This window comes from Artemia sp. Qi Xiang Cuo, chromosome 21, assembly GCF_049724085.1.
Source record: "Artemia sp. Qi Xiang Cuo chromosome 21, ASM4972408v1, whole genome shotgun sequence".
NCBI classification, from domain to species: Eukaryota; Metazoa; Arthropoda; class Branchiopoda; order Anostraca; family Artemiidae; genus Artemia; species Artemia sp. Qi Xiang Cuo.
The window spans coordinates 47,741,585-47,754,315 of NC_142814.1; the positions used below are offsets into that span (position 1 = coordinate 47,741,585).

Sequence of the window (12,731 nt, forward strand, 5' to 3'; positions counted from 1 at the left end):
AACCTTTCTTTCATTATAGCCCTAGAGAGCGGTATTGATTCACATTTTTTGTACAGCCTATTGTTTGAAGTACAGTCAGTCAGCCGGGTACCCAGAACAATCCTTAAGCAATTTCTCTTGAAAACATCTAGCAAATCTTCATCCGCTTTTCAGAGCGCCCATGCTTCAGAGCCATATTTGGCCACTGTCATCATTGTAGCTTCTAATATTCTAGTCTTGATTTGCAGACTTATTTACCTATTCTTCCAAACCTTTTTTTTTTACTCTGAAAAAAAAACACCCTGAGCCGTGGCTTTTCTACTTTAACATCTTCACTACTCCCACCATCTTTACTAATAACATTACCAAGGTAAGTGAAGCTGCCCGCTTGATCAATCTTTTTATTACCGAACGTCACCTTTTCATGTTGACTTGTTCCTAGCCTTAGTGACTTAGTCTTCTTAACATTAATTTTCAAACCTATTCTAGCACCCTGAACTCGCAAAACCTCTAAAAATTCATTCATTTTGCTCACACTTTCATCTAGGATGCTTAAATCATCAGCATAACCTAAGTCCATGAGACTTTTTCCTCCCCATTTGATTCTGTGGTCTCCCATTGCCTTCCCTGTGCTCCTTAAGACAAAGTCCATGAAATAATCCATATAAAGGGTGATAGAACACAACCCTGCTTAAATCCTGGTTCAATACCAATCCAGGTGCTAACCTCATTTCCTACTTTAACCGCAGCAGTGTTATTCTCGTACATAGTACTAATCACTTTAATGTATTTGTCTGGTATACCATACAAGGATAAAACCTTTACTAAAGCCCTTCTATCAACAGAATCGAACGCTTGCTCATAATCTATAAAACTGAGGATCAAAGGTGTTTGACAACTCAGGCACTTCTCAATTATTAACCTAAGAGTAAAAATTTGGTTAACGCATCCTTTACCTTTACTAAAGCTGCACAGTTTATCTTTTAAAACTTCGTTGTAGCATCTCTCAGTCTAAAAAGTATCATATTACTAAGTAATTTGCTACCTACAGAAACCTAATTAATGGCTCGATAACTACCATACTGACTCTTATCACCTTTCTTATAAAGTGGCTTAGTTAATGTTTTCCTAAAATCATTTGGTACTTCCTCTTTTTCAAAAATCATATTCATAATCTTCAGTAACTTATTTCTAACCTCTGAGCCACCATATTAAAGAAACTCATTTACCACCCTATCAGCGTGTGGAGCCTTATTATTTTTTAATCATTTTAGTACTGTTCATAATTTAAAGTTAGTTTGGCTTTTAACAATTCTTGGCTGTTGACTTGAGTTTGTTCTGAGCATTTGGGATGTTCGGCTGAAGCATCCATCAATAGATAGTTCGGCTGAAGTAACCATCAGTAGATCAGTAGTCAGTAGATGTTACGACACCCAAAAATAGCGACGAAGACCACACTGCCTTTCCATAACAAACAACAAAAGTACGAAGAACAAAAGGGAAATCTTTTTGTAAGACAGTGGAGATAATTTGAATGAATATTTCGGCCCTATGTCCAAGGTAGAGTCCTGGTTGAACTTCGCTGAAGTAATGATGCTAGGACCGTTTTGAAAAATTTTTTCACTTTATTGGTTTTATAGGTCGTATGTTGTTATGAGTCTTTTTTCTTTCGTATGTTTTTGTTTTGCTGAAGATGGCCCTTGGACTAGAGGCCAAAATATTCATTAAAAATATCTCCACTGTCTTACACAAAGATTTCCCTTTTGTTCTTCGTACTTTTGTTGTTTGTTACCGCACCCCATCACCGAAATGTAGTGCTGAAAATGGTCGCCATGTTCATCACTAACACAACCTAAGTTTTCGCGAAATAAGTCGGATGGGATGAATTTTGAAGGATACGTTGCAACCGATCAAGCCGTACGCGCTAATGTACTTCTGCACAATATCTACATAGTCTATTACTTCAAACGAAATTGGCTACATCAGACTTGAACACCGATCATGCATCTTATCAGCACTGCTGAGTAAGATTATTTTTTCTAATTAATTATTTTCTGTGTTTGTGTATTTTCCTATTAACATATCTTCTTTCTTTTTCGCATCACTCAACTTTGATAAGTTGTTGGATACGTGCCAAATAGTATCTGAGTTGTAGTCTAGTGCCTTCACGAAGTTCTTTATTAGCCCCGGATTTACATGCAGTGGAGGTATAATAACTTTGTCACGCTTAACCAACACACACGAAGAACCTTATTGCTACCTGGCTGTATTTCATCTCTGATGGGCTATTTCTTCTTATATAATGGTTCTTCCTATCTGTGCTGTCCCACTCACAGATAAAGCAACGGTACTTGGTGTATCCTGTCTGTAGTCCCATGAGGATACTGGTTATTTTTAAATCACCATCGGTATTCCAACTATAATCGTAATAGTGAATTTTTCCATAAAGTAGCGACATCTTTCATGCGTCGCTTTTAGATGGACAGAATATCTTGCCGATATCGATGCATACATGTTCCCATTATGTAATAATACAGCCTTCCAAGTTACCTCTGAGGAGTCGCCGTGCTTCAGTGCTTAGTTTGTGCCCCGACGCTTGTCAAAAGAAATTGGACATGTGTGCAATAGCATATATTATCCTGCATTGCAAAGAACTGCACGAGCTCTTTGTCTCTGTGTCCAAATTGGGATCTGATGATAGCAAATGAAATATTTTCAGACGTGAAACTAGTACTTCAGCTTGGCCTTTTGTTAGGTCAGCTTAGCCTTGGCCTTTTGCTGTGGCACCACTACGGTGCCACAAAGACCGTCAGTATTAATCAAATCAACATCTTCACTAGGATTGTTGTCAGAGTCTCAATTGTTTTTAGAAAATGAGAACTTTTTTCTTGTGTTCCTTCAGCGACTCGGTATTCTGTTGGTGGTGATGATATCGGATAAGTGACGGGATCATGTGGAGTTGGCTTTGAAACTGAGGGAATATTAAGAGCTATTATTTTTAACACTGACTATCTTCTGATGGATGCTTCAGCCGAACATCCCAAATGCTCAGAACAAACTCAAGTCAACAGCCAAGAAATTCAACCGAGGGAATTTGAAACTGAGGGAATATTTGGATACTTCATTGATGCACGAATTTTGTACCAGAAACCGTTGACATTTGTCATTCAGAAATAACAGTCCGTGGTATGGCTGCTTCGTTCACGCCATCGAACTCCGAATTCGAGATGGTTGTTCTTCTTCGCCTTGCTTATCCAACCCCGTAGGTTGCATGCACATGTGAGACAGATGAACTGTGGGGCCCTCGACTTGCCACTATAAACCTTTGAATCAGTGCATATGCTCTCACTCGAAAATGGTGTAAATATTTTCTGATGGCTTTCTTTGTGAGATAGCCGCACGCATACCAAAACAAATCTTGTGAATTGATGCAATTTTTAGACGCCATTGTTTTCACTCAAAATAAAAAAGAAGGAAATGAAAGAATAGGACGACTCATATAATAGCATACTACTATCACTTCTACTGCTGAAAACTCACTGCTGCACCAAGCCACCTCAGGACAACACAGCTATGCACGCTCCTCCTCCGTCCCAATCTATTTAAAGCCTCCCTGTTTACACCCTCCGAAGAAGATTTCCCTCAAATTCTTTCTTACTGGGAAAATTCGTCATCGTATTTAAAAAAAAATATCAACGAAAAGAAAAACCTACAAAAGAGGATTAAAAAATATATATATATCTTCGAATGTATTGACAACAGGACATAATCGAGGAAAACAATTTTCAGATTTTCAGAGGAAAGCCAGATAACAGAAAAGGACTTTAAAGAGATTGTCCTCCAGTAGCTTTTGCCCTTGAAAAGGACACAAGAACTTTCAATTTTAAATCAAATGTTCCCCCTCCAAAGTTTCTAAAAGGGCTTTTTCCAGTTGAAGTAGACGGAAAAAAGTTTTTTGCAGTTTTCTGGCGCTTTTTTGGGCTACATTTGAGGGGAAACACTGTTTTTTAATTTACAGTTGTACTGGGTTCCCCTAAGCCCAAAGGTAAACATATAAGCTACAGGCCAAAAAAAAAAAAAAAAAAGGTGTTTTTTGAGCCCTCTTGTTTAGAGAAGTAACCGGTTCTTTGAGTAATCTTGTGTACATTTGTCCCCTCGGCCCAAGGACTTACAGCTGTAAGTTTCAAATTCATCGAAAAAAGTTTTTATGGCTCATTTCCGGTCCCCTAACCCATTCCCCTTCCTACTGCAAAGTATTGATGATCTTTTTGGCCAAGATAATAATCCCTGAAATTTCCTAGCTCACACGATTATTTGTGACATTTGTGACTCCCAAGATCACAAATGCCCGCCTTTTCCCACTATAACATATATATGTAATGAATTGCCAGTTGGCAAAATTTACGATCCTTATTCCAGGAGCTCTTGGGGTTATATCATCCTTGGATGGAAATTTATTGGAATTTCAAATATTCTGAACAAAATTGGTACCTCAAAACGTTGATTAGATGTTCTAAGGGGTTATAAAAGGACCATAGATTGAGAGAGGTTCTAGGACAAGGATGGTTGCTCTCCAATCACTTTTGACTTTTGAAAAAGGTACTGGAAAATGGAAATCCCAATCTCCGATCGAATGAGCATCGACCGAAGTTTCTATGACCACGAGGGCGGGTTAGGGAGGGGTCCTCCTCCTCTACCGAATAAAGTCTACTCCTTTCTGTTAATGTTTACTTTCGTAATAAACACGTAAACCAGAAATAATCTCGGAATAAGTTTCTACCTCGCCCTCCTTCCCTAGAATTAATTCTATATTTATGTGAAGGGTCAACGAGAGTTAGGATGTTTTGAGATTAAAATGCACTCTTTGATGCATATGCCTCTCCCACCTACAAAATGATCCACCATCCCTCCTTTTTAACAGCTGATGCTCCCTTACACATCATTGCATAAAACTGTAGGAAATATGAAGGAAACTGTTTAGTTAAATAAAGCTTTAAAATTAATGGCAGAAACATTTTTTTGTAATAAGAAGGTAGGTATCACGCTGCGGCACTGATATTCAGACTCAGTCTAAATGAAGGGAGATGAAAGATTAATTTTTACCCCCCTGCCATACCCTTTCCTATATTTATCTGAATATTCATGTAGATATTGTAATGTGCAATGTGCATTGCAATTTACTTTTGTAGGTATCTGGCATTCCCCTCCTAACAAAATGATTCACCGCCCCTCCTTCATAATAGCTGATGTACAATTATACGCTTTTCTTCATTATTTTTGTATTTATTTCCCTTTGGCTGCTCAATTTCGCTATAAGAGAAATTTTTCCTGAAAATTTTCCGAGGGTGGGCAATGAGTTAGACCCCCGTAAAAGACAACGCCATTTAGTTTGTGATTTTTACCAAAGACTAGCTTACCCGTCGCGGGTTGCTGCGATCTCAAAAGAAGGGAAATTCATGGAACATTCACCAGGGAAAAAGTTCTTCGTGCGAAAAACTCCCCATCCGTGGATAATTCCCCCACGCGTATTGATAACCCATCATGTTTTTAAATTTAGAATAATTTGATAAAATTCCCTCTGGAAAATCAAACCACTCCCCGAGGAAAATTATCCCTCCCCCGCAGCAATTCTGCTCTGTAAAATTCCCCCCCCCCCTGCGTAAAATTTCCTCTTCCCCGTGAAATATTCCCTCTTGGAAAATTTTCACCAAATGTAAAATAACGATTATATTCCTAAATTTAAAAGTATTGAAAAGTTATGGCGGGACTCTTAACTTACCGGTCGGATGTTGTTGGAGTTGGATAATTAATGTCCAGAAAATGTTAATAGTATAACATTTGAATGGCAAGAACCGCCAAATATTTGTGTTCTGGGGTCTCTAATTTCAGTCAGCGTGAAAAGTATTAAGAGGAACTTGGGGGTAGGGAAATTTTATGCCTAAAACCTTCGCAAGAGTGTACTCAGTAAATTTGTGAAGTTTCTTGGCAATCAGATGAACAGTATAGTAGACTAATGCGCATATAAGACACACCAGTATACTTTTGCTTATTCAATTTCATACATATAGACTACGAAAACTGTTTTGAAACAAATGATTGTAATTCATTTTCTTTTATGGGACTCTTTTCTGATTTCCTAATAATGATGCATTTAGTGTTTTTTCTGGGACATCCATGATATACCTTGAGGTGTTGTTAAGGCATCTAACTTTTCATTGGGCTTCAAGATGAAAGGCTTGGAATTCACTCGTAGGAAATTTCTTCTTCCCATTTCCTCATTATTAATTGAAAGCCTTGCTTTATAGAATTGATGTCGAAAATTGAGTGTCACCAAAAGAGCTTGCCTATGTATCTTCATTTACAAATGGGTCAACCAGTGGACCAGAATTTCCGAACAGACTTTGAAAAGTTGAGAAAGTCTCCTATCACATCTTATGGAAAGAAACTCATAAAACCCGAATATTGGTTTGCCGTATCCACTGATAAGTACGTTTGTCTCACCCCCCCCCCCCCACAAATCTCTCTCTATTTATCTTTCTTTCTTTCTCCTTCCCTCTCTCTTTCTATTTCTTTCTCTCTTTACTCTCCCTCTCTCTCTTTCTCTCTCTCCTCCCTCTCTCTCTATCCCTTTCCATCTCCCTCTTTTTTCTTTATTTTTAGATTGCCAGGATGAATTATGTTTTATTGTTTTAGTAATTCAGCTTTTACGCCGAGTTTGGTAGTCTACCTAACTTTTCTAAACTTCTCTATCTCCGGAGTTTCTTGTGTAACAATTTTTGAAAGTTTTTTTTTTATTACTAGTTTTAATGTGTTGACTCTTTTAATCCAAAATTTTGTTGGTTCTTCAATTCGTTATTAATTCTTTATTAATTCAAACCCCCCTAAACCTTCCCCTGGATACGCCTTGATTTTTACCCTCTTCGTAATTAACTATGTTTATCGTACAAATGACAGCGAAATGAAATCTAAATATATGAAAAAATTAATTATATTATTATTTTTTATTTCATAAAAAATATCAAATTTACGAATTTGATTTTTAATTAAAAAAAAACTCCATATGCAGTTGTACAGTTTTTAGTTGAAGCGGGTGCCAAGAAAAGGGGTAAATATTAACAAAAAAAAAGCTAAAAACATTCAACGCCGAAGAAGATGTAGCTGTGAAGACGTAGGCCTAGTTGTCTCTAGGAGTCAATTGATAGTTAGTGTTTAATTTTTACGAACGAAAAGCAAAGTCAAATTTAGCTAGTTAGTTTTACTCATTTATTATCAGCTTGGTATTCTAATCTTAGAATTTAATAATTTTTGAAAAATATTTTGCAATCATGATTATGTCCCTGGTACTCTAATAAACAACAAGATTTCAAGAGAAAGATATCAGCTTTAGAGAAAATTGACATCTCCACAATTCAATAAAATTCACTAATTCCCTTATAATTGGTTTTTTTTTTTTTTTTTTTCTCTTAAAACTAATTTAGTTTCTCTTCTGGTTATTGTCTTTCTATAGAACTCAAGGGACGATCAATGCTTTTCTTGAAGGTCGTAAATGTTGTCCTAATTCTACAGAGTCAGGGATAAATTCTTCTTCCCATAATTCACGATGAGTTATCTGATAGGTCTGGCTACAAATGTAATTTTTCCAGTCAGTCTCCAAGATTATATTATCACTATTATCTAATTAGTTCTTAATTATTAGAAATTTCTTGATAAATAATTACAATTATCTAATTAGAAATGGTTTCCTTTTTCCCTGGTTTTTTCTTTATTTTACTTTCCTTCGAATCTTTCGCCAAAGATATTCCCTCTTTCTGTTAGATTTGACTTTTCATGTCTTGTGTCAATCAACATCAACAGATCAACAGAACTTAAAAATCTGTGGCGTGTTTGTCTAATACCTCATTTTATATTAAAAGAAAAGTGTTTTTATGTTGTCAAGTGGCCCAATGTGTGGCCCAGTGTTTTGATGTTGCGGTGGTCCAGTGGGTTTGATCACAGCTTAGTAATACGGGGCCCAGAGTTCGCACTCAGCTGTAGCAACACACTGCAGGGGCCATGCAAGGACAATAACAGTCAAGTTTTATCATTAATTCAGTACATATATACAGAAAGGTGTTTTTAAGTTGTCAAGTGTTGCGGTGGCCCAATGGGTTTGATCGCAGCTTGGTAATACGGGGAACAGAGTTTGCACTCAGCTGTAGCAACACACTGCAGGGGCCATGCAAGGACAATAACAGTCAAGTTTCATCATTAATTCAGTACATACATACAGAAAAGTGTTTTTAAGTTGTCAAGTATTGCGGTAGCCCAATGGGTTTGATCGCAGCTTGGTAATACGGGGCACAGAGTTCGCACTCAGCTGTAGCAACACACTGCAGGGCCCATGCAAGGAGAATAACAGTCAAGTTTCATCATTAATTCAGTACGTACATACAGAAAAGTGTTTTAAGTTGTCAAGTGTTGCGGTGGCCCAATGGGTTTGATCGCAGCTTGGTAATACGGGGCACACAGTTCGCACTCAGCTGTAGCAACACACTTTAGGGGCCATGCAAGGATAATAACAGTCAAGTTTCATCATTAATTCAGTACATACATACAGAAAAGTCTTTTAAGTTGTCAAGTGTTGCGGTGGCCCAATGGGTTTGATCGCAGCTTGGTAATACGGGGCCCAGAGTTCGCACTCAGTTGTAGCAACACACTGCAGGGGCCATGCAAGGACAATAACAGTCAAGTTTCATCATTAATTCAGTACATACATATAGAAAAGTGTTTTAAGTTGTCAAGTGTTGCGGTGGCCCAATGGGTTTGATCGCAGCTTGGTAATACGGGGCCCAGAGTTCGCACTGAGCTGTAGCAACACCCTGCAGGGGCCATGCAAGGGCAATAACAATCAAGTTTCATCATTAATTCAGTAAATACACACAGAAAAGTGTTTTAAGTTGACAAGTGTTGCGGTGGCCCAATGGGTTTGATCGTAGCTTGGTAATACAGGGCACAGAGTTCGCACGCAGTTGTAGCAACACACTGCAGGGGTCATGCAAGGACAATAACAGTCAAGTTGCATCATTAATTCAGTACATACATACAGAAAAGTGTTTTTAAGTTGTCAAGTGTTGCGTTAGCCCAATGGGTTTGATCGCAGCTTGTTAATACGGGGCACAGAGTTCGCACTCAGTTGTAGCAACACACTGCAGGGGCCATGCAAGGACAATAACAGTCAAGTTTCATCATTAATTCAGTACATACATACTGAAAAGTGTTTTTAAGTTGTCAAGTGTTGCGGTTTCCCAATGGGTTTGATCGCAGCTTGGTAATACGGGGCACAGAGTTCGCACTCAGCTGTAGCAACACACTGCAGGGGCCATGCAAGGACAATAACAGTCAAGTTTCATCATTAATTCAGTACATACATACTGAAAAGTGTTTTTAAGTTGTCAAGTGTTGCGGTGGCCCAATTAGTTTGATCGCAGCTTGGTAATACGGGGCACACAGTTCGCACTCAGCTGTAGCAACACACTTCAGGGGCCATGCAAGGACAATAACAGTCAAGTTTCATCATTAATTCAGTACATACATACAGAAAAGTGGTTTAAGTTGTCAAGTGTCGCGGTGGCCCAATGGGTTTTATCGCAGCTTGGTAATACGGGGCCCAGAGTTTGCACTCAGCTGTAGCAACACTCTGCAGGGGCCATGCAAGGACAATAACAGTCAAGTTTCATCATTAATTCAGTACATACATAAAGAAAAGTGTTTTAAGTTGTCATGTGTTGCGTTGGCCCAAGGGGTTTGATCGCAGCTTGGTAATACGGGGCACAGAGTTCGCACTCAGCTGTAGCAACACACTGCAGGGGCCATGCAAGGACAATAACAGTCAAGTTTCATCATTAATTCAGTACATACATACTGAAAAGTGTTTTGAAGTTGTCAGGTGTTGCGGTGGCCCAATTGGTTTGATCGCAGCTTGGTAATACGGGGCACACAGTTCGCACTCAGCTGTAGCAACACACTGCAGGGGCCATGCAAGGACAATAACAGTCAAGTTTCATCATTAATTCAGTACATACATATAGAAAAGTGTTTTAAGTTGTCAAGTGTTGCGGTGGCCCAATGGGTTTGATCGCAGCTTGGTAGTTCGGGGCCCAGAGTTTGCACTCAGCTGTAGCAACACATTGCAGGGACCATGCAAGGACAATAACAGTCAAGTTTCATCATTAATTCAGTACATACATACAGAAAAGTGTTTTTAAATTGTCAAGTGTTGCGGTGGCCCAATGGGTTTGATCACAGCTTTGTAATACGGGGCACAGATTTCGCACTCAGCTGTAGCAACACACTGCAGGGGCCATGCAAGGACAATAACAGTCAAGTTTCATTATTAATTCAGTACATACATACAGAAAAGTGTTTTAAGTTGTCAAGTGTTGCGGTGGCCCAATGGGTTTGATCGCAGCTTGGTAATACAGGGCCCAGAGTTCGCACTCAGCTGTAGCAACATGCTGCAGGGGCCATGCAAGGACAATAACAGTCAAGTTTCATCATTCATTCAGTACATACATACATAAAAGTGGTTTAAGTTGTCAAGTGTTGCGGTGGCCCAATGGGTTTGATCGCAGCTTGGTAATACGGGGCACAGAGTTCGCACTCAGCTGTAGCAACACACTGCAGGGGCCATGCAAGGACAATAACAGTCAAGTTTCATCATTAATTCAGTACGTACATACAGAAAAGTGTTTTAAGTTGTCAAGTGTTGCGGTGGCCCAATGGGTTTGATCGCAGCTTGGTAATACGGCGCACAGAGTTCGCACTCAGCTGTAGCAACACACTACAGGTGTGTTGCCGGCTGTTTGATTAAAGATAGTAGCTAAAATACCGGCTGTTTGATTAAAGATAGTAGCTAAAATAATACCCTAATTAGGATATTACCGACAATTAGCTGGAAACTCGGTAGTGCAAACTCATCGTACTCTGGGAAGCTAAATTATCCGTAGAAGTAGCAAGATTCCCATCCAGAGATTGGCCGAAAAGTTTTTTTTTATAAGAATTGAAAAAGGTTGTTAAAAAAAATGTATAACTCACCTCCCCCTTACATGAACTGGGGTAGTTTTTCTCCAAATTTCTTTTAGAAAGCTGGAAATGCTCTTCACAAAAAAAAAGAATAACGAGTTCTTGATTTCACCATTGTATTAAAAACCTGCCTTTTTGCGATTATTTTTTCTTTCCTTTTTCTTTGAGTAGTTGTTGTTCACAACGAATGGTTTGGAATGAGTGATTCCTCACGACTTTAGGTGTTCTTCACAATAGTTTGGACGCACATTGCCCTTGGGATACTAATTTTAACCGTTAATATCTAGTAACACTGTAAATAATTTCTTAGCTCACATTGCTTTTACATTTGCAGAATTTAAGAGAAAGAGAAACGAGTATAATTTAAATAAAAGAGTGGAACTAAAGAAAAAAAACAACAAACTTTAAATAATAAAAATCCGAATATTTCGACTCCACATCTGGGAGCCTTTATCAACGGGAAAAAATTCTTATTCTTAGCTCACTAATTTCTTATCCTATTCTTATTCTATTTTGTATTCTTATCCTATTTTTTATCCTTATTCTTATCCCAATTTCTTAGCTCACATTGCTTTTATATTTGCAGAATTTAAGAGAAAGATAAACGGGTATAATTTAAATAAACAGTAGAACTAAAGAAAAAAAAACAACAACAAACTTTAAATACTAAAAATTAGAATATTTCGACTCCACATCCGGGAGTCTTTATCAACGGGAAAAAAGAATTAAAGCTATAATAAATAATTTAAAAGCCACCTATAAAGCAAAAAAAAAAAATAAAACTCACATCTTAATAACCACACCCTAGTAATTGCAGTTTTTTGGGAGTTATTAAGATATGAGTTTTATTTATTCTTTTTTTGTCTCTTCTTTTGTCCATTTTTGTTCATCTTTACCCCAGAAAATTTTTGTTTTGTGGCTAGTCATAGCTGTTTCTTTTTTTCCAACCGTAGATTGTCTATTTTTCTTCATCTTTACCTCAGAAAGTTTTTTCCATGCCTTTTGCTTTAGCAGTTTTGGACAAACCTTCCTACAATATCCCGAATGATAATATTTCACTTTTAGGTGATGTTCTCTCACTGAATAAAGTTGCCTCAGAATAAGATTAAAAAAAATCTGTTGTGAAAGAGTTCGATAAAAACGTTATCATTTCCCCGTTTTCCTGCTTGTGAACGCCGAAAGTTTGACTTTTGAAAATTTAGTTGAGTTAGAAGCAACAGCAAAATTGAACCATATTGATATAACTGCTGTTCTGAAGTCCAGGCACAAAATCCAGATCTTCTTAAAACGACTGGTTTTCAAGAGTTTATAAACCTACGCCCGGTTGACCACCCAGTGGGGAAAAAAGGAGGAGGAACGGAAAAAAGGAGGAGGATTTTCGCAAAGGATTGCCTATCTCCTACTCTTATCCATGTACCAGGACTAGGTGATTGCGGTGAAATCATTTGGATATCTACTAAGCCCAAATGCCTGCCTCGGCCTTACACTAGATAGATAGATAAATAGATAGATAAACTTTTATTTTCACCAAAATCTTCACGGCACTGCCAAATTTATTGGGTATAGTTACACTAAAAAGCACTAGTAACATTATACAAGAATAGTCACATTAAAAATTGAATATTTACCAAAAAAAAATCCTCCACTAATCAATCCTTCTGATTTTCGTTGTACATATTTACAAAACTAGG

At 37.9% G+C, this 12,731-nt stretch overlaps 1 protein-coding gene across 1 annotated transcript in view; it reads left to right on the top strand.

Moving 5' to 3' along the window:
* LOC148939641 (uncharacterized) overlaps positions 1-12,731 on the top strand; it is a 363,231-nt gene that overhangs the window by 256,017 nt on the left and 94,483 nt on the right. Inside the window, exon 11 of the mRNA XM_089106934.1 lies at positions 6,285-6,465. Coding sequence (XP_088963060.1) covers positions 6,285-6,465 — 181 coding nt within the window. The remainder of the gene's footprint in view (positions 1-6,284; positions 6,466-12,731) is intronic.